The sequence below is a fragment of the Carassius gibelio genome, chromosome A20 (assembly GCF_023724105.1).
Source record: "Carassius gibelio isolate Cgi1373 ecotype wild population from Czech Republic chromosome A20, carGib1.2-hapl.c, whole genome shotgun sequence".
In the NCBI taxonomy this organism is placed as follows: Eukaryota; Metazoa; Chordata; class Actinopteri; order Cypriniformes; family Cyprinidae; genus Carassius; species Carassius gibelio.
This window is the reverse complement of record NC_068390.1, coordinates 14279878-14302747: the sequence shown is the minus strand read 5'-3', so window position 1 is coordinate 14302747 and position 22870 is coordinate 14279878. Positions and strand designations below refer to the sequence as shown.

At 34.9% G+C, this 22870-nt stretch overlaps 2 protein-coding genes across 5 annotated transcripts in view; both read right to left on the bottom strand.

The window, feature by feature from the left end:
• The window catches only part of LOC127938573 (circadian locomoter output cycles protein kaput-like), a 55325-nt gene extending 53862 nt beyond the window's left edge, over positions 1 to 1463 (bottom strand). For both annotated transcript variants that reach the window (XM_052535284.1, XM_052535283.1), the window contains exon 1: positions 1250 to 1463. The gene's annotated coding sequence lies outside the window, so the exon portion shown is untranslated. The remainder of the gene's footprint in view (positions 1 to 1249) is intronic.
• Positions 1464 to 5265: 3802 nt separating this feature from the next.
• On the bottom strand, positions 5266 to 13903 carry LOC127938758 (neuromedin-U-like). Of its 3 annotated transcripts, XM_052535601.1 has the most exons (10): positions 13717 to 13903; positions 11803 to 11858; positions 11373 to 11420; positions 10305 to 10364; positions 9946 to 9975; positions 9621 to 9671; positions 8391 to 8465; positions 6508 to 6561; positions 5859 to 5918; positions 5266 to 5600 (listed from the first exon to the last, which is right to left on the bottom strand). In XM_052535601.1, the coding sequence occupies exons 1-9, from the start codon at positions 13829 to 13831 to the stop codon at positions 5883 to 5885; spliced, it is 525 nt and encodes a 174-aa protein (XP_052391561.1). In that variant the 5' UTR covers positions 13832 to 13903; the 3' UTR covers positions 5266 to 5600; positions 5859 to 5882. The 3 variants fall into 3 exon arrangements, with proteins under 3 accessions (XP_052391561.1, XP_052391562.1, XP_052391564.1); XM_052535602.1 differs by lacking the exon at positions 9621 to 9671; XM_052535604.1 differs by lacking the exons at positions 8391 to 8465; positions 9621 to 9671.
• Positions 13904 to 22870: the final 8967 nt, after the last annotated feature.

The window sequence follows — 22870 nt, the reverse complement described above, 5'->3', positions numbered from 1 at the left end:
ATAATTATTATTTTATAAATCTGCAAATAATACATGTTTATATCTTAACAGCAACTTTAATCTGCATTATAACTGCATAAATCAATTTTTGTGCATAGCCTAACTAACATTCAAAAGCAAAGGCTTAATTTCCTATAGCCTCAGTGATGTAGACAAAACCGACCAAGACAAGATTAGGCATTTGGGAACGCGCCGTTATCAGACACAACTCTAGCAGGGCGCTTATATGCTTAAATAATGCCAATAAGACACCAGACACACCAAATATAAAATTAAACGCGTCCATTCAGTTCCAGCACCGTCCATAAGGAATGCCGCTTCAACGTCAAATAACCCTAATTCACCCTCACAGAGAAACCGAAACACCTCTTGCTGTCAGTCGGTATGAAGGTTTTCACCTTTTTATTCTAATTAAATTCAAAGATTTAGAAAAAACATACACGCAAACATATGTGCACTACGACCTGTTTAGATAATTACCGGTATTATCTTCTATTCTGTCTCTTCTCTCTCCGGTCGGGTGATAATTAAATAGAGCCGGACGACATGCAAAGCTGGAATAAATGACAAAAACTCCAAGGTGTTAACTAATTCTGTGTGCGGCTGGTTACTCCACTCTGTGGTTAGTAAAGAATACGGGATATACATATTCAGCCGAGCTCGCTACAGGTTGCTCTGCCGGAGCAGTGATAAAATGATCAGGTTAAATTGGATTTACTTCCCATCCTCGGAGTCGCAATCACAGCGAATCCTTCAGGCTGCATAAGAAAATAAACGAGTAGATTCACGATTACGGGCAGATATTCATGCATCAGCTCACACCGATTTATTTGATCGATATGCTCACTGAAACACATTCAAATATGACCTGAAGAAGAAGCGCGAGTTTACAGACTGACAATCGCGCGTCATCAGTATAAACAGGGCTATCCGTGCATAGCTGATAAAGGCAAAGCCACAAAGATCTAGCTTCTGCATGGACTAAATCATGCGATGCACGAGAGATGTCCGGACTTTAAATCGGTTGCGAACATTTGGCAGCGCAACATCGTACACTCCCCTTGCCTCACTAGGCTAGAACAAATGTAGGTCACCAGGCCTTCGGATTGTTCCCAGGCAAGCATTAAAAACACACCACCGTATTTTCACCGCATATACGCTTGTATCAAATCCGACACAAATGCGACACTGGAGCTCCGCTGCTCTGTCTTAAAATAATGGTATCTAGCAAGCCCGCTTGGTTTCTTACCTCGATTATCTGCCGTCCGGGAGGGGGATTTTCTTACGCCTTGTTTTGGTTGAGACGGCAGTGTAGGATTGAACTAGAGTTAGAAAAACAGCAGGGCCTACCCCAGGCTTTCCACGCGCATGCGCAGTGAGGCTATAGCAGAATCCCACACAATCTGGCAACACAGCAAAACCTGGCTGCTACCAGAGCCCGTCTACATATTATTAGACATTCTCTGCAGATACTTTGCATGTGAGCATCCTAAGAGCTGTTTTGTTTAAATTGCTTGTTACTGTATAGAATACAGCTCACAAAAAAGAAACAGAAAAGTTATTCAATGGAATTAAAAGTAGCAGACCACGGAGAGTGACCAAAACGACCCATTTATATCAAATAAAGTATAAAAATGTTAAGAAAAACATTAAAGCGTACATTAAATGCAAAATGATAATAATAAAAACAGACACAACTAGGAACATACACAGGTAACCGAAAATTCATAAGTAAAATAAATAAATCATATAATGTTAATATAATGCATAAAAAAAGTAATAAAAAGGCACAATTGGGAAAGCCGAAAAACAATGCAAACTCTTTGAAAATGAATTCCAGTTATTATATACCAACAATCCATGAGACTCTTGTGAAAGGGAAGACGAGTTAAAACACGTAAGAAAAAGCAAAACACATATTTCGAATCAAATGCGAGGAAAAACGAGATTAAAGCGTCTTTCGAAGAATTCATTGTAAAATGCTTGACATTTCTGAAATTATTTATAGCCTATATAGGGTATATTGCTCAGGTGTGGTCTTTTATGAAGCGCACACAGTGATTTTCGCTTTTCTTTTTTAAGTGGTCCAAATTAACTGTTTCCGCGGCGGTTTTAAAGTTTCAGTAACTTAAAACAGACAATACCCAGCTATCTTTTGATGGTTGTGTTTCGGTGTGAATTTTATGTTATACAAACGTTCCTAATCTTTGGCCCACGTGTCCAGTAGTGTCGCCTTTTCTTTTGGCCGAATGCCAATTAGGTCAAATACGCACGTCAACCGATCTTGAAACCTCTACTGTGCGCGCGAAATTAGTGCTGACGCGTTGAATGACAGCTGTGTCGTCCAATAGAAAGATTATGCGAATGTTTTGTTGCATGGCTATTTTAAGAACATTGGTGGAAGAGAAGTTATAGCTTTTAAACGAGACACGTATGGAGGGGGGAAATGCATCGAGGCAATTTTACATTGTTTGTTAAAGGCTATATAAAAACCTTTACATAATTTGCATTGAGTCCATACTAATTTCCGTAGTGAAAACATGTAAATGTTTCAGTGACATACAAATCAGTGTGGTAGAAAGCACGCACAGACGTGTGTAAATGTTGATGTCTGTTCAGGTTTAACACAGCATGATAAGACCCTAGTTCTGCTGTTTATAGTAGGCTAAAAAAAATAATCAAACCGCTTTTCGTGCGATTTGCATATGTTGCAAGCTGTGTTGTCCTGCTAATTATTATTTAGCCTGTTAAAAGGTCACTACTTACTAGACCTACAACTATTAGCTTATAGCCTAATGACAACTCGAGTTTAGTCGTGGTCAGAATTAGGCTATTGGCACCCTTGGTAAATATGATCAAAGAAGGCTGTGAAAATAAATCTGCATTGTTAATAATTTTGATCTTATATATATATATATATATATATATATATATATATATATATATATATATATATATATATATCATTATGACATATGAGTAAAATATCCGTGAAGTAAATTCCCATTTACAACTTTGGGCATACCTTGATGATTGTGAGCATGAAATTATCCAGCCATGGCTTCCTGTTTCACAGAAATATAAATAGGAGGGAAAACAAAGGCCATCTATCACAATGAGAAAAACCAATAAATATAATTCTGATGTGCAGCAAATCTTCACAAATTAGAAAGTGCTAGAGCAGTGAAAATTCCCACTTCCACCATCGGGGAAATGATTAAGAAGTTCCAATCAACAATTTTTTTTTTACAAATCTGCCTGAAAGAGGAAGTGTGTCTACAGTATATCGTCCTAATGCACGGTGAGGAGGAGCGTTTGAGTGGCGAGGAACACAGCTGGAGAAATGCAGAAACATCACTTACACCACATATTGTTTGGAAGGGTTTCGAGAAAAAAATTAATCAAGAAAAGAAAATGCTCTCATCCAAAAACAATCCCCAGCATATTCAGTTGTCAGACACGACTAGAACTTAAAATGAGACTGGCTTGGTTATGGTTAGATGTAACTAAAAAATTAGCTTTTTAGCAACAAACACTCAAGATGGGTTTGGTGCACACAGGGATAAAACGTACCCCATGTGTACAATAAAAAAACTGCTGTATTTTTTATGTTGTGGGCCTATATTTCTGCTGGAGGTCCTGGACATCTTAAATGAAGATCTCTTATCAGGTGTTCTCTAAACTCATCAAAACTCAAGAAAACTCAGAGCTGTTATGGAGGTTTCAAAAAGCATTGAATAAAAGGGTACCATTGTTTCCAATGTGTATTAAATAAAAACATTTATGTCAAAATGATACCCCCCCCCCCCCCATTTTAAATTCTTATTCTCCAATGAAAGGTTACATTATTATCATTTAAAAAAAAATAAAAGATCAAAATGATTAACAATGCAGATTTATTTTCACAGCCTGCTTTGATCATGTTTACCAAGGGTGCCAATAATTCTGACCATATTTTCATGACGAAGAATAAATTGTAATTACATTTCTATAGTAAAAAACAGTAAGACTGTTTGCCAGGTGCTGTTAATATTATGAGTGGAGATCGTGTGACACCAAGTGGAGCAAAGCTTTAGTCAACTATCATGCAGTGGGAAAATAACCACACGGTGGTGCTATTATCATATTAAATTCATATTTTTTTGACTCCATTTCTACCTTATATATATCCTCGCATTACATTTAGAAACGAATGTATACACTTAGGGAATAATATGTACTTTAAAGGTACAAATATGCATCCTTTAGTCCAATCCTAATGAGTTACAAAAGTGTAAGGCACCGCCCCAGGGACGGATTTTGTACCTTTTTTTCTGAGAGTGTGGCTCTGCAAACAATGTACAACGTAGATTGAATAATTTGTACATTTACTAAGAAATTCTCTTTCCTTTTTTTATGATTTTTTATTGCCTTGTGGAATAAGATACACTTTAGCACACTTAAAAAAAAAAAATAATAATTGACATTCACTGGTTATTTTATAGTTGACATAATTTTTTAGAAAACAGAAATGAAACTGCAGTCAGGAATTTCAAGTGAGTTCTTTTGGTATTTGTAAATTAGGTTTATTCTTCTAATATAATGTATCTCCTTCAAGAAAATAAAAGTGTCAGAAAGTAATCTCAGTTCCTCATTGTCACTTCAATTTACACCTAACTAGCAATGTTTTTGTTTCTAACCCAAATTAGTCTATAACAAAATAAGCTTGAACAGGTCCAGTGTTTGTTTCATTTAAGTACTCCTCTCATACCCTCAGACTGATTGCGTTCGACATTTTTTCACAACCCCAAACCTTTTTCACACCCAGCCCCCTACAAAACACCCACTACAGGACTAATGTGTTTTGAGTCGTACCCTCTAGGTATGTCTGTCTAGAAGCGGTGAAGGGATCTTCCTTATCTTCCCACTCTTAGTTTGTGTCACAAGTCTCTTAAATGAAATGCAGTCACGATCCATGACGTAACCTACTTCGTTATTTCAGGCCCCAGTTCATCCTCACAGTATGACAACAGCTTAATAAATACATTATAACAATAGACCATAAGCAAGATTCTGGTAAACTGATAAAGAACTGAAAAGAGATGTTTATCAGAAAGGATGCAGTGCATGAAACATGCTGTTTAGATGTACAAATCCAATTAAAACGACAGTGATCGGAAGTGAAGGCTGATTAAAGCTTTTTGACTAATCATTGTAGATAGCAGGATAACCAATACACACACTCATCTAGAGAAAAGAGAGAATGAACCAGAGTCACACTCGTGCTTTCAATCAATAAATGGAGAGAAAAAAGGTTTTATTTCTTTGTTCTTTGGTAACAATCCAATAAGGTAGATATACTGTACAGTAAAACACATACAGTGAGTTTGGTCAAAATCACACTGCCACAATGAAGAAATATTTTAGAATGCTTTTAATTCCAAAGACACGGCACAGTTACACAAACAGAAACAGTTAACAGATAAAATACTTTGATTTGGATTCTGTCTGTACATTCAACATCAAAATTCAATAGAGGGTGTTTTCTCGAACGAGTGACGTGACGTTTCAAGGTTGACTGGCTCTGGATCAGCACACCTGCGCGATGGGGTCTGGTGCGGCTGAAAATGGGTGTTTTTTAGACAGTAACAGATACACTAGTAAAGATAAAAAGTGTTTTTGCAGGTTTAAGTTCACTTATTAATGCTCTAATGCCATTAAACACAAATGCGCTGTTGAAAATGTATATGAGTTTGTGTATTCGTTTTTCTGTATTTTAGTCCTGTGAGATTAATGTGACTCAAAACCTGGAACACATGTAGGAAACACATTGAAAAAGAAGCTTTGATAGATTTTTCAAATTTTTAAATATTAAATACCTGGTTTGTCATTTCTTTGTTGTTTTACACATACTCATCAGATCTTCTTCCATTTCGTGGCTACAGAAAAGAACAAAGAAAAATATTTACTAAGAAGTGTTTTGTTTGTTTGTTGTTTTTGTTCAAGCAACAAGATAAAATAGTATATTTAAAATGTGAAATAAATCTGTATGTCACAGTCTTGTTTATAACAAACTAAAACTATTAATAATTATTTTAATTCATAATTAAAATAAAGTTGACATAAATATATACAACATTAAGTAAAAAAAAAAAAAGAACTTAAAAAATAAGAAATGTTGCTTTGCCAAATATGTAACTGAAATAGTAAAGTATAAAAAAACATTAAGCTGAAATAATAATAAATTAAAGCTACAGAGAAATAAAAACAATTATATTACTAAAACACACTAATACAAACAAACTAAAATGAAAATGAACAGAAAAATTTAGCATCTAAATAATGTAGGATCGGAGGGAACCAAAAGTAATAATTTCACACTTTTGTAAAATACATATTGGCTGACCACTAATCTGATTTTTTTTTTTTTCATACAGCAGCACAGCGATTTAAAGAAGATAATTATATTCCTTGTTGGGCTGAACAATAAATAATACTCACAAATATATATAATATATAAAACCCTACCCGATAAAGGAAGAACCCCCTGCTCTGGATCCGTCCGGGCCCTTGAAGGTCATCCTGTGCACAGAAGGAATTGTTCTAGATGTGCTCCAAAGATCACACCACACTTTTTGATGTTGCTTTTGTACACAACTTTGACTAACTCAATCATCAGAGTTCTTCAGATGAATCAAAGCTTTGATGACGGCAGTGTTGTTAGGGGTTAAAAAGCTTTATCTACCCAACAAAATCCATCAGGACCATTTCCCGTGTGAGAGTGAGGCAGTCATCATTTACTCTTGTGCAGTTTTGTCTTTTACCCTTATAGCACAATAACACTTTTAGCGTACAATTACCTCACAAATGGACAGGAGCAGTTAATCTAAGGTTGAGCCATTTCACATCCTCCACATAAAATTAGATGGACTCAAACTCATGCATGCACATGTCAGCCTCGTGCAGCCATGTATGTGCACAAGCATGGGTTACATAATACAGAAATTAATACTTTAAATACAATGAAAAAAGTTAAAAGATAAATATTAAAAACAGTATTGCATTAAGAATGTTATATTCAGAAATAAATATTACATTTAATCTAGATGTAGTAAATTCAATGTATATAAAATATATACTGTGTACATTAATATATTATTATATATACAGTACAAATACATAAAAATGAAAGTATTGTATATATATATATATATATATATATATATATATATATAGTTGTATACAACTATCATTTATTATTATTAATACAAATTTTGGGGGCAGTGATATATTTTGTAATTTTATTATTAATTAAAATTATCAAAAGTGAGACTAAAGACATTATACAAAAGATTTATTTTAAAATGTTTTTTTTTCCTTTTTACTTTCTATCCATCCAAAAATCCTAAAATGAAATGTATTATGGTTTTCATAAAAATATTAAACAGCACACATTTTTTTTTAACACTGACTCATAATAGTAAGAAATGTTTCTTGAGCAGCAGATTGGCATATTTTAATGATTTTTGAAGGAACATGTGGGACTGAAGACTGGAGTAATGAAGCTGAAAATTGAGCTTTGTCACCATAGAAATAAATTACATTTTAACATTTTAATTGCAATTTATTTTTGATCAAATAATTGAAGCCTTGGTGGGAATAAGAGACTTCTTTCAAACACACACGTACACATACACATACAAAGTCTTATCGACTTCAAACTTTTTAATGGTACCATATGTAATTCAAAAATGAAACAATTAATAATTAATTTGTGAATAAGACTCATACATTAATATCAATATTTCCAGCATCAACCAGAGAAAGATAGAGAGAGGAAGATATGCTGTCCAGTATGTGGTGTATAAACACATACACACACTGTCTCTTTTAATAATAATTAACACTTAGTACTTTAATAATTAACACTTAACACTTAATTAAATCAACAATTACTGATGGTCAGAAAAAAAACCCCTAGAGCTAAGTCATGATTAGATATTATCAAACCGCATATGGCATTTCATCAAGCAGCAGAGAGACACTTCAGTCACTCTCCAGGAAAATCTGTCTAAAGTTATTCTGGTTTTATCAACTATTTATACAATTACCAAAGCAACTGTAAGGTGTCGTTTCTTCCCTTGAAATATACGTTTTAACTACATACAGTTGCTTTAATATTTAACAGTACTGGACTGGACTAATTAAAAAATGTATGCACTATTCATTAAGAGAATTAGGGGACATAAGAATTATTATTTCTTATGTTTAGTACAGCTAAATTTACTTCTGAATATAAATCCTCCAGTACTTACAGTATTTATTTTCTTAGCACTTACCTAAACTAAATATTGCTTTTGCAGCGTGTCATACTCACAGTGCTAATGAAGGTAAGCATGCAGGATACATACATTTAATTTCATTCTCCTGCTTCTTCTTCTGGCGAGATGGGGTATGAGCTCCAGAAGAGGGTGCAACACAGTAGACTGACACATACACATATATAGAGAGATATCATGAAGACAGACATGGAGAGATATGAAAACCATGAACATCTGTTCCTGGGGATTGGCCAGGGGTCGCAGAGAGGATTCATCTAGTACTTTTTCCTCACACTCATCTGTCCTCAGTGCGACTCAGTGTTCATTTTGCACACACAGTGCATTGATGCTCAGTATAACGCAATCACATGCAGGCCATGCCAGAGCACATGGCAACATACAGTATGTGGTGGGATGTTACAAATATGCAGTTCATTTGATTGCATATTTAAAATGTATCACAAACCTGGCATATAAATATTTTTAACTGTAAAATTAATTAAGAAATGTCTGTATGATACACGTTTATTAAAGATGCAATGTGGTGAATATGCAAAGAATGGATAGTTTGGAGGGAAAAGACACTGAAAAGTTCCTCTGACGGCATCAACACAAAATAATTAAATATGGACAAATTTACCTTAAGATTAATTTAGCTTCTTTTGTGAGTCGCTGCCCAAATTCTGATGTTTCAAAAATCTCATATTTCAAGGAAAAATCTTTTCATCTTTTAAATATTTTTAGGAAAAAAAGTAATACACAATATCGGTTCAATTATCTTCTTTTTCATAAGCGTGGATGCAGTCAAGGAGGAATCATAGGATATCAGAGGTTTCATACATGCAATGGGAACTAAAGAGTAAATAGTTTTATGTAGTAGAATGATAATAATTATCTAAAAAATCATCTAAATACTAAAGGATCATTGAGTGGTCTGCTATTTATTCCCCATCGATTAAAGCTACACTTGATTTCGGAATGATTCGACAAACATTAAGCTAATGTTTTCAAGTAAAATCAGACAATAAAAATACAATAATTTCATGTAAAGTTTATTTTTTGCATTATGCCTTATAACCAGTTTCCTGGGAATGTGGCTATATATTGCATTTTGATTTTCCATAACTTTGGCCCAGAAGCGAACTGTGCAGTGGCCTAAAACACAGTTTATTTCATTCACCTCCTTCACTTTATTTAATGAGTATTTAAGAGTTTTATATCCCTAATTATAATACACAGTTGAGTGTGTTATTGGAGACAGTGCAGCGTAGCAACAGTGTTAAAAGCAACAGACACTAAACAACCCGTGAGGAAACCTACCGTCCCATCTGACAATCCTGCACCATTCGGTTTAGTGTAATGAAATAAAAACTACACAAACAGGTACAGACACACGAATGCAAAACCAAACACACAAACAGAAGTTACACAAACACCACAAATAAATACAGACAGAAACATGAAAAAACATAATAACCATAATCCATAAAAAGATCCATGTACAAAAAACAATTACATGAATAGAACATATATGAATAGACAAAGATAAAAGGATGCTGATGTTATGATGCCTTTGAATTGTCATTGCACTGAATGTGCTTGAAGACACAACCTCAAATTAAGACTGCTACTGTCTCATACTCACTCTTTTTCTGGTCTCTCGAGCTGTGATCTCCTGCATGTACAAAAAACAATAGATAAAGCATCGAAGCAAATTGTATTTTCGTTATTCTATACATTAATACACTGATAAGTTCACCCAGACAGAAATATTATTTTTTATTTAGTTTTTCATATTTTATGCTGTGATTTGGGGGGTCTGTGGAATGGATTGAAATATGGTGAAATTAGTTGAGGCTGTTACACACTGACTCTTAACTCAAAGCACAATCAAGTTACCACAACTATTTAATAAACAAATATGTAAAGATTGGCGGTGATGTGTAGAATGTTTGGTAAATCTTTTGCACATGTGTGTTGTGTGTGGTCATGAATAATATTCACCTTTGATTTTTGCAGTGATCCCAGCATTAGGAAACACAGGTCCTCCAGGACATCAGATGTCTGGCAGATTAAAAAGGTTAAAAGAAACATAAATGGATTAAGGACAGTTTAAGTCTTGTATTGTGTTTAAAATCCTAATTCAGTGTTCCTGAATTCCTTTTTTATGCTTGTAAACCTGTCATTATCCTATATTATTACCTAATTTTGAACTAAATATTTTTTGCCAACTGGTTTTCTTTCAATTAGCATGGGTTTTGTCTATCTTCTTGGAACTGATTAGTTGTAGGCCTCATTGATCTGAGTGTATGCACCTCAGTTTTTAATTTAAAAAAAAAACATTATTTGTGAATCAGGTTTTCTGTAGCGCTGCTTAATAGCTTCATACAGTATATAATTAACAAAATAATTTTATAATTAACTAATTTTGCAACATAAACTGTTATTGAACTGAAATGAATCAACATGGAACTCACTTGAGCTGAACAACACTACAGTCTTCATTTGCTCTGTTTATTGCCAAACGTAACTTGTTTTATGATTATTGAACTTTAATAATTAAACTAAACTGACTCTAACTGAATGAAGTCAATATTTTCTTGCAACAGTATTACTGTCTTACTGTATCTGGTGAGGTTCATCACTGATTCTGTTATATAAAGCACTTTAAAAATAAAGGTAACTTGGCTTGGATCATTTTGGCAATGTTCACTTCAGATCCATGACTAATCAGTTCCAAAGAGAAATACAAAACCTGTTCCAACTGAAAGAAAACAAGTTGACACAAAGATTGACTTAACTAAAATCTTCGGAAAAAGTACAAGTGTTAAACATTTGTGGCTGAGCCTAATGAGTCAGGTGCATTGTACTGAAATTGTTAACACTGTTAATTTATTTTAAAGGAATTCCCAATAAAAACATTTCAGAGCATAATTCACTGTTTAACTGGGATTCACAGCACAATTAACCGACTGTTAGCTATATATCATAATTCACTCTCAGTTTGCTTTCTCATAGACACACATAATTTAGTATATGTATTGCAAATGGCAATGATTCTGCATTACTCACTCTAAAGGATGGGTCTGCAGAGAGGTAGAATGAGCACAGATCAGTTATCTACACCAAAAGACAGAAATGCAGTTGAAGATTTGGGGCTTATATAAATGAAGATTCAAAGAACAAATACAAAGTGCAAACTCAAAATGAATCACATATCATTTACATGTTGCTTTGTTCATTTAAGCCCATGGCCATAAACATGCATTAAACTATGGTTTCATATGCCAGCCTCTAGATCCCAGTGTTTAGCAGTTAGCATATGTAAACAAAGAAGTAATCATCACCTTAGAGGGTGAAGTTAAAAGGCATTATGGGATAATTCATTTAAAATTAACTTTTTTCTCTGAGGAAATGTGTATATTAATGAATGTTGGGAGAGTTAATATGGTTAAAATGAAAGAACTCATAAGTACATTTATTGACAGTGAATCATACACACCTGGGTTAGTAACTGCTCATGCTCTATTGAAGATGGATTCAAGAGCACTGGAGCACCTGCAATTCATGCAGAAATCATTATTACATGAATTCCATTAATAATATTCAGTGTTACAAGTACAATTAAGTTTAATAACATTAATTTTGCATGGGATATGATCAAGATAAACAATTAAATCTAGGTATTTTGTCGACAAGCATTCTATAGTTTTAGGCACTTTTAATAATTACAAAGTCTCCACTGGTCATAATTATTTGGTAACTATCAAATCTTATTATGACTTCTGTATCATTTCTAAAGCTGTTTTCATTGTCATGAGGTTTCTTTGCAAATGCATCACAAAACTGCCAGTGAAATCAATCTAGAAGCCTTAACAGCTGTTATCCTTGTGAGGATAAACTGTACAGGTATGAAATTAATTACCCCTGCATATCAATTTTCATGTTTTGCTGATTTTTACCTCTTCCCTCAAAGGAGTAAGATCCAATTTAACTGAGCTTGTATATAGATCTACACTCTCAGAAAAAAAGGTTCAAAGGTTGCGACTGGGGCTGTACCTTTTCAAAAGGCACTTTTTTTTTTTTTTACCTAAAGAGTCCAAATTAGTACCTTAAAGATAGGCTACATGTTAGTATCTAAAGCTACAAAAGTGTACCTTTTGAAAAGGTACCAACCCAGTGACAGCTTTCGTACATTTTCTTCTGAGAGTGTATATGGGTATCTCAATCAGGCTTTCCTTTTTGAACCATTATTGTCAAAAGGTGTTTTCTGTGAATGATTTGTGGGACATGTTTAAGACCTAGAATAAGTGAGATCACTAGTCAAAAACAACCACAGAAACAACTTGTCAAAAAAAAAAAAACAACAACACCCTTAGTAAGGTCACTACCCTAACATGAAAAAAAAAATTATAATCTAATGTTATTGCAAACTTGTTTCTTCATGTCCCCCTTGACGGTATAATTCTGTATATCAATAAATGGCATTTAACTCCTGGCATTTATACATGCCAAAATCTTCTGCCATTTCTTACACTGTCATTATATTATTCAAATTATTGTGACATCACTGCTGTCAAAATTGTCTCCGCTGTACAATAATACTTTTTTTTTCTCAGTGACATCATAATTAGCAGTTATGTGACTGAATCTAATTTGATAATATAGCTCTTGGTGTATTGAGTGAATTCTTTTTTGCAATATTGCAGATGATCAAGCAGATGATCATTTTAATCCTTGTGGTGTTATGATTATAATTCACAAAAGGAATCATATGCATAACACTCTTTACCCTAGACTGATTACGCAAGTTAATGGGAAAACATCCCACAGTTTTCACTAGTTCAGCCTATAACAAGGCACTATGACAGAATTCACTGCCCTGTATACAGTAGCTCTTAGTTAATGCATCACAATGACGTGCTTATTATATACTGACACACTACTGAAGCACATTTTGAACCACAGGCAAGAAATCTAAAATAAAGATCTAAATTATTTTCAAACATGAAATCAGTAAAAAGTCAGTCTAAAGACAACGTAAAGGCAGAAGTTGCAGTGGTGGAGAGCAACAGTTGTTGTTGTTGTTGTTTTTTTTTTAACGTTTCAGTATTTATGTATTCCATCCATTTAATTTGCCACAATAAAGACTAATTTCTACTACATTTTTATACATATACATTGTTCACATTTTATCTTTGTGAGTAATATATGTGAAAAAAAAAAAAAAAATATATATATATATATATATATATATATATATATATATATATATATATATATATATATATATATATATGTAAAACACACAGCATTTTAACAGATAAACTTAATTTTAAATGTAATAGGCCACCAAACTTCAGCTAAGTTCCTCAGACATTACTCGAGTAAAAGGAGAGCTGTATGCATGACTTACTTGTGGTGATGGGTATGCAGGAGATGAGGAGCACCCCGAGCATCAGGGCTGAGTTGTGCGCTGGGCTCATCGCGCGCTGAGCTGCTCCGCGTTCACACTGACTGCTGCTCCTCATGCTCTCGTGCGCGTCAGTCCGTCAGTTCGCGCAGCTTCGTCTGGTGCTTTGCTTTCTCAGTCAGACTTACAGTCTAACATTATGAACTCTCGCACACCCTCTTCGTAAATCGACCTGAGACGTACGTCACGTTGTATCAGCCCCGGCACGTGAGTAACACAAATGATGATGTGAAATGAGTGGACAACTACCACATATGGTCAAAGCTATGAGTAATAAAACTAAAATCTGTCATCTTCAGCCAGACTTTTTTTTTTACAAACAGGATTGTTTTACTGTAAAATACATGCTTTTAAAGAATACTTGTGACAAAACCTTTGCTGAGATATGAATATTTTAAAGTTTCATATTTTAATATTTTAAATATTTTATCAATATTTTTAAATATGCATACGGTAATTCTTCCGGTTGACAACAGACATTACAAACTAGATAAACATGATATTTCAAAGCAAAAGAAGATTTTTATGGTTTCTTTAACCGTCTTTTTTTGGGAAAACAAAAGAGGATAAATAAATGTCTGTGTAAATCCTCTGAGTCAGACTAAGATGTTCATTCACACATATTTATCTAGTACAAAATAATAAAAGACATTTATCGTTCCTGGAAAGAACTGGGCTCACATGCCAGTAATTATACTTTCAATCCATTTTTCCTCTAGATTTAGCATATCTCTGGAATATCTAATGATTACTAAACCACAAGGGATATAAACTTGATTTAGAGCCCATTATGCCACACAGTTTTCAGAAAATGACTTTTGTAAATATTTCTTTCAAATGTATTTCCCCTGGGAATCCATGCTTACTAACTCCTGGTGTTCAAACAGTGAACCTTAAACTATTGTTTGTCATTTAAAATGGATCACTAAAGAGATGCCCTGAGAGAGGACAAAAATTTACATTATAATCATGTTCTTTGGATCTTTTTTGCAAATATCCCTTGTTGTGTAGCCAGAGGAAGCCATATAGCTGCTTAATCACTGTGTAGGCTATATATATCTGACAACAGAATCAGGAAATAACAATTTTCTTAATTACATTTTTTTTTAATGAAAATTATACATTAAAAGTTCATAAAACACAAATGCAATTTGATAACTACAATATCCTTATTTTAGCAAACTGTAGTCTACCTTGTGATACTGTATCACTCATCACATTTTTTAAATAAATGGTAGAGATTTACTATAACTTTCATTGAATTTCCTATTAAATGAAAAGGTGTTGGAGTGTCATGGAAAAATAAAAAGCCTAAATTCAGCCTTTCATAATCAGCTTTGTCTTGTTTTGGGGGTGTGGAAGGAGCTCCCTTGAGTGGGATCTAGATACAGATTATATGATTACATCAGTGTCTGTTTAATATCAACTCATTATAAAAATGTCAACCATCTTGGTGTCATGGACTCTAGAGTAAGATTCTCGAATTGTGATATGGCCTTATATTTCCGGGCATATTCTGAATGTATGTGTGTGTATGTGTAGGATTATTTATATTCATATCTGTTTGATTCATAACATGCTAACAAAACAGGTATCTCAATGTGTTTATACCTATAATGAAGCGTGTGGTTGTGTATGAGTAGGTGGAGGTGTGCTTGAGTTTGTGTGTTTGTCGCCACACAACATGACGCACATGGGAGAGCAAGATTTGATACACAGTTAAGCATAGCACCACTGGGAAATATCGGCTAAATATCAAAGTGAATAAATAATCAGTGAATATCCTTTACAAGAGGGTTATTGCTGGAGATTTGGAGGATTGGGACTGGATGACTGAGTAGCTTCATCAGGACTGAAATAAATACAACCAGAGCTTTCTCACGGGTCAAAAAAATAATTTATTTCGCATGAGGGACCGTAAAGGAATGAGGTAGGAATGAAATTAAGAGGATTAATCAAAAAAGAGCACAAAGAAAACCACAATGCAGTCAAAACAGACAGGTGAGATGGAAACATATATAATGCGCATTAACAAAATTCATGTGATTCATCCTATAGTGATTGAGTAACATTATAAACAATAGCTGCTTATTATGTTTTTTTCCCCACTACACTGCAACACTAAATTGTAAATTAAATATATGCAGGATGTAGAAATTTAGCCTTGTAGATTGTAGCCTTATCATCAAATACTTTTGATTTCAGAATAAATTAATGCATGACAAATCTGCTTATGTATGTGGAGTCTAATATGAATCAACTAACAAAACATACTTGCAAGTGTACTTTTAAAGGTGTCATATGACCTTGCTAAAAAGAATAATATGTTGTGTATTTGATGTAATTCAATGTGTTTACGAGGGTTAAGGTAAAAAAAAAAACCCTTCCTTTTCACATACATAATTGTTTCTCCTCTATGCCGCTTCAATTTTTACAAAGCTCATCGGTCTGAAAAGCGAGGTGTGCTCTGATTGGCCAGCTATCCAGTGCATTGTGATTGGCAGAATTCCTTAAGTGTATGATGGAAATGTTACGCCGCTTACCAGGTTCAGTAAAACTTTTCCTCCATAAACTGCGCTGTACACACTAGAATATTTGGGTTGAACAGTTTTGGAACAGTTTTGTAAATAAAACTTAACCACTAATTTCTAGTTTTGTCCTCTGTTGAAAGGCAAAACAAATGTCTCCATAAAATGGTGGGGGCAACAACAATGCTACAGCAAGAATAAAAGTTACACCTTCTTTCTTTGCATATACGTTTGGGTGGTGTTATGTCTTTCTACACCATGTTTAAACGAGGCGTTTTAGGAAGGCGTGGCTGAACGTTTGTGTCATTGTACTATAAAAACATACTATAAGTTTCAAAACTCAAAACAACTTTTATTGAAACTAAGCTCAGAAAATGACTTGTTTTGCAATTTGCCCCTTTATGATGTAATATTGTGACTAAGCACCGCCTCCTCTACATCAATGCCTCTGTAGACCCTCCCATTGATAGACACTGTAGGAGAGGAATTACTAGAGAGATGCAAAAACTGGATAACTCAATCAACAGAACCATGACATTTAAAGATTAAAAGACACTGTGTAGTGTGAGTTTTGAAAAACAGTCTTTGAATTGCCTTCCTTGAGACCCAAACATATCTAGATAGGATGAGGACGCTGTTGCGTCATGTTGCAAATCAATTTATCTTTCAAATCAGAATACTTGTATGTCAGAACTAGAGCTGGACATCAGTTTACTGTCGGGGATTTGTTGTGTTAATATGTGCCACATCCAGTGTAGACAGAATAATAGGTTCTGTTGTCACATTGCACTGTTTCGGGTAAACACGGGGCAAAATAAAGAACTCCCGGGGGCCCTTTTCAATAAGGAGGTTCAACCCACTCTGAGTTGACTTACCCTAAGGTGGGAAACTCTTGAGTTCTTAATCCCTGTTATAATATCAAAGTTAAAAAGTGGCAGAATGATAGGTATTGAACTAATATTAATGACACAGGCAAAAGAAGAGTAAAAAAGATCAGATAAAGCTTAATGCGTAAAAGGTTTATGGGTGTGTCTTTACAAACATTTGACATATTAAATAAAATCCACATAGTCTAATGCTCTTTTCAATTAAATGTTCTCTAAACCAAACTGCTGCATTTCTTAATGAGAGTAATGAAATTAACATTTGACTTCTACTCAGCCAACAGCAAGATGGCTCGCAAAATAATGAAGAATGAAGCCACAATACCAAATATTGGAAGAGTGTTAAAATCCAACAGTAAAAAGAATAACTTGCTATTGTATTTGTAGAAAATCAAGATGACCAAATAATTGTAACAGCTGTGGTGGTGGTGGTGTTTACAGCATCTCGCACTGCTCTTCCATCTGGCATCCTTCCATTCCATACAGTAATTAAGCAGCTTCATTTGCGATGGGTTTGTGCTCAGGAAACGACACACAAATTCTCATAAAGAGCGTAAGGGCGAGGCACACTTTCCTTACCGTTCTTCATACAGCAGCCTTACTAATGTCCTCTGCATCCCTGATGTTATATAGAAAACTACCAGCTATAAATGGTACCGCTCAAATTAATATGCATGTGGTTATAGCAAAAAATCTAAAGGTAAATGTAACTCCCTGTGAATTAATTAAGCCCCCTCATCTAAGAATTCAGTATAAGAGGACATGCCATTTTGTCACTTCCACAGTGTCTATTTGATGAAAATATGAATGAATATGTACCTGCACTGCAAAAAACAAACAAATAAAAATGCTTTTCATACTTACTATTTTAGTCTAGTTGTTTCCCAACAAAATATTTAAATATTATTAAATCCAGATGTATTTTCCACATAAGACAAATGACAAGGTATTGTTCCTGGGGGGCGACAAAAACCATCTTTTCTGTATTTTTCTTATTTTTTTTCTCTCTTTCAGAAATGGGCTTGACTTACCCTCCTTTCTTGGGTTTGACCCATGTTGTTTTTAGAGTACGCCACAGCAGCATCAAGTAAAGGCACCTTTATTTGTATAGTGCTTTTGCAAAACTGGTTGTGTGTCAGAGCAGTTTTACAGTGTTAAACAGGAAAATAGTTTGTCAATAATGCAAGAAGACAACAACAGAGTCATTTTTTCAGCTAAAGTCAGTTCATTAAATGATTCAGTGATGTCATCATCCAGTTCAGCTCTCTTCCAACAGTGTCTTTGCAGTCAGTCAAGTGTCCCTAACTAAGCAAGCCAAAGGTGACAGCGGCAAGGAACCAAAACTCCATCGGTGAGAGAAATGGAGAAAAAATATTGGGAGAAACCAGGCTCAGTTGGGGGGCAGTTTTCCTCTGACCAGACGAAACCTGCATGTTGTGGTTTAATTTCAGCCTGCAACACAGGTGCAGAGTACTTGTCTGGTTCTCAAGGTCTTGTGCTGATGGTTGTTGAGGTGACGAGGTCTTCGCAGGGGATTTGTCTCTGGTGCTCATCTAGTCCGAGTTGTAGAGGTCATCTTGCTGATCCATAATCTGATCTGGATACAGACTGAATCTGGTGGCTACGGTGACCTCGGAATAAGAATGACAGAGACTAATATTAGCGTAGATGCCATTCTTCTTATGATGTAACGGATGTTAAGGGAAGTCTTCCTGGTTCCGGTTTACATAATTAATGCAGCCTAAAAATCCTTTAGCAGATTTTATTTATAGAAATGTGATAGTGTATTATGTGTATTCAAAGTTAAAGAGATGGATCTTTAATCTAGATTTAAACTGACAGAGAGTATCTGCATCCTAAACAACACTAGGTAGATTTTTCCAGAGTTTGGGCACTAAATAGGAAAAGGATCTGCTGTCTGCCGTTGATTTTGATATTCTAGTTATTATCAAATGGCCAGAGTTTTGAGATTGCAAGGACTATAATGTGTAATGAGCTTGCTCAAGTACTAAGGAGCTTAACTATTCAAGGCTTTATAAGTAATTAGTAAGATTTTAAAATGTTTTCACTGTTCAATAGGGAGCCATTGCAGAGTTGACAGAACCGGGCTAATATGGTCATACTTCCTGGTTCTAGTAAGAACTCTAGCTGCTGCACTTTGGACCAGCTGGAGTTTGTTTATTAGTTTAAGCGTGCAGAACAACCACCCGATATAGCATTTATGGGGAAGTTGTGGCCTAGTGGTTAGAGAGTTTGACTCCTAACCTTTGGGTTGTGGATTTGAGTCTCAGGCTGGCAATACCACAAGCAAGGCACCGAACCCCCAACTGCTCCCCGGGCGCCGCAGCATAAATGGCTGCCCATTTCTCCGGGTGTGTGTGTTCACTGTTGTGTGTGTGCACTTTGGATGGGTCAAATGCAGAGCACAAATTCTGAGTATGGGTCTCCATACTTGGCTGTATGTGATGTCGCTTTCAATAATCTAACCTTCTGCATTTGACATTGAGAGCATAGGTAGTAATTTAGACACATTTTTAAGATGAAAAAAAAATGCAAACATGCATTTCAAAGAAAAGATTTCTATCAAATAGCACCATGTTTCTTGATGCGTCCATCTGTTATTTTAACAAACGAAACTGTTAGCCAAGCAGAGGGCTTTTACATGCGAGTCTTAAATGCATCCCACCTATTAAACAGATCGTTCTGCAGAGAACCTCAAAAGCAGGATAGAAAATAGCTTAATACTCAGAGAACACTGCAAAATAAAAATATAAAAAAATGCAGTCCATGACCCCTGTAAGGTACCACATGTTTGTAATTCTTATGAAGCTATTTATTGGCACTACAGGTTAATGGACGGGGGATTTATTTGCTTATATACCATCTCATTTATTGATCAGTTGGGTAACTTGGGGTCTCTGTGACCCAAGAGCACCATTGGAAAAAATGTGACTCATCTTCATGCTAACCTAAGTAATGAAAGCATGACTCACACAGCAAGTTTATCAGCATTAATCTCTCCCATCATACATCCATTCATTCCCTCACCCATTCCTACAACACACTCCCAAACACATTTCCCCAAGAGTTTTAAGTTTGCCGAACAATCTTAGCACACAAAGTTATGCCGATTGGATCAATATAGTGAGGGCAACATGATGTCAATCATGTAGCAACAGAGTAATTAGCCATTTAGAGGGTACATGTTGACCCTTAACATATAGTACATCAGATTCAAGAGCCTCTTATGTGCGATTATTATAGAACATGTGTTGGATTTTTAGTTATCATCATGAAATAAAACAACGTTGACATCCTGCCTCTGGTTGTTGTTTCTGAACAACTGAAATGTTTTAGAAATTTTGTGCTTTTATACAGAAAATATACTTCCTTTCATATGAGTCAGAAGACCTCAACAAAAAAAAAATCAGCTTTTATAACCTATAAATAATTTACTCCACACTACAATCCATGGTAAACATAATCATACCCATGAACAACGGTCACTTAGTTTAATGCGAAAATGATGGTATCTTTTTCACTCCTCTGTCGCTGTTTACAGTGAATAGAGGCCGGGTAATTAACCTTATCAATATAGCAAGATACTGACATTATGTCATTGCCACTTCGCAGCAATCTTAGAAGATCAATGGCTAGAGAGCAGCTGCACACAATGTAGCTGCATCTGATAGGCCACTATGTAATTAATGCTTCCGCTGAGTACGGCTGCGGCATTAGAAAGGGAACTCCAGGCTGAGGGAATAAACACTAATATTTCAGGATACTAATTAGAGGCCATGATGTCTTTCAGAGGGATGAGCAGTTTATCAGACAGTGTGCTCTGCAGAAAAGAAATACATTAGACACACAACCTAAGCAATTCATGGGCTATGAAAAAGACAGAGTAGGGAATGTCTTAAACATTTGTATTAGATTTTTCTCTAAACCGCTAGATGGCACAAAACTCACTTCAGCACTTTCCCAAATGTTAATAAGAAATTTATCGACTGAAGCAGAGGAATAACTTATTTCCCAAATTCTCAATCAAAATAAATTTTCATAGTTTAAATTTCTGCCATGCCGTTGTTTTTCCCAAACTTATTATAAAGCATAAATAATACTTCTGTAATCGCTCCATGGCCACAGTTGCACACACTAATTACACTCCAGCCCATTTTTTTGTCTGAGTGACATTTTGTTCTACGATCTTACTCTCTTCTAATTGCTTTTAATCTTCCTCTTCACTTTCTATTCACAGCTCACTTTAAACTGTTCTAATTTTCAACAGATATGAAATGATAATGTTTTTTTTACATTAGCATTGCTTGTGATAACACAGTAGGGAAGCAGCAAAAGTAAGAAAGAAGGAAAGATTTCCCAGTCATTGAAATTATTATAAGCCAGAACAGGCAGTTATGCTCCTCTCAATTTCTCTTTCAACATTTCATCGGTCTCGTTGAGCCCAGGGGGCTTCTTTGAAATTGCATAACTTACTCAATGTGACAAGTGTCACCATGTTCACCATTAAGAAGAACTTTGTAACTTATTTCCCAAGTGGCTACTTCCCATCTTTCACCATGAATTTTTGTATGCCTGGATCAGTGTTCTTTATGTTTGTAAAGATAAAGAGTTCTCTGTTCAATCTGACATGATATGTATGTATATATATATATATATATATATATATATATATATATATATATATATATATATATATATATATATATGGGTCTCATCTAGATATTTACACTTTAGAGAAAAACCCATGAGGAACAAAGGCTGCAGAATCTCAGTTTTTTTGATCAAGCTTGTAGAAGACAATGAAATGAGAATAGCTGCAAGCAACAATATGGGTTTACAAAAGTTTCTCTCACACACACACACACACACACACCACAACCACTCTACGCCACCTTAACTCTACACATGGTTTTCTGTCTTCTAGTTTGTATTTCCACATTGTGAAGGTAAGATTATATATATTTAGGAATTACCCACTGTACTGACATTTGTTATGACATTCGCTTCACAATGCTCAGAATAACTTTTGTTTATTGTAATATAAGTAAATCCACTTCACCAACTAATAGCTCTTCTGTAAAAATATACAGGGCTTTTCGCAAAAACAGAAGTTCAAAGCCAAAATTCTAAAGATGGCTGTGCGCTTGTTTCTCGATTGAATGAATGAATCTGTGCAGATTTACCAATCAGAAACCCAATTTTTTTGATTTGTTGACTGAAATAGCCTATGTATATTGACAGTATCAGAAACCTTGTATTAGAAAGCTGTAAGAACTTTGAAAACTTGTGAACTTTATAATATATTCTGTGGCTATATGTGTTCTATGTATGTATATCTTATAATCTTTGTTTTGAACTTTACTTACTGTCACGATATTCAGCATGGAGTGCCTTTGTACTCCACCAGAGGGCACTTTTGCCAATCTACCGCAGACTACATTTCCCATAATCCTTTGATGGACTTATCATCATTGATTGCCTTCACCTGTATCTCATTACCTCATCACTATTTAAAGTTTCCTAGTTCCTTGCTTTCTTTTCTTGCCTTGCCTTGTTTACTGTTTTTTTGATAATTTACTGCCTGCCCTGACCATTGCCTGTTTTGTGGAGTAATCTTTTGTCTCGCCCTGGGTTAGACCTGTTTGCTGATGTTTGAAACTGCCT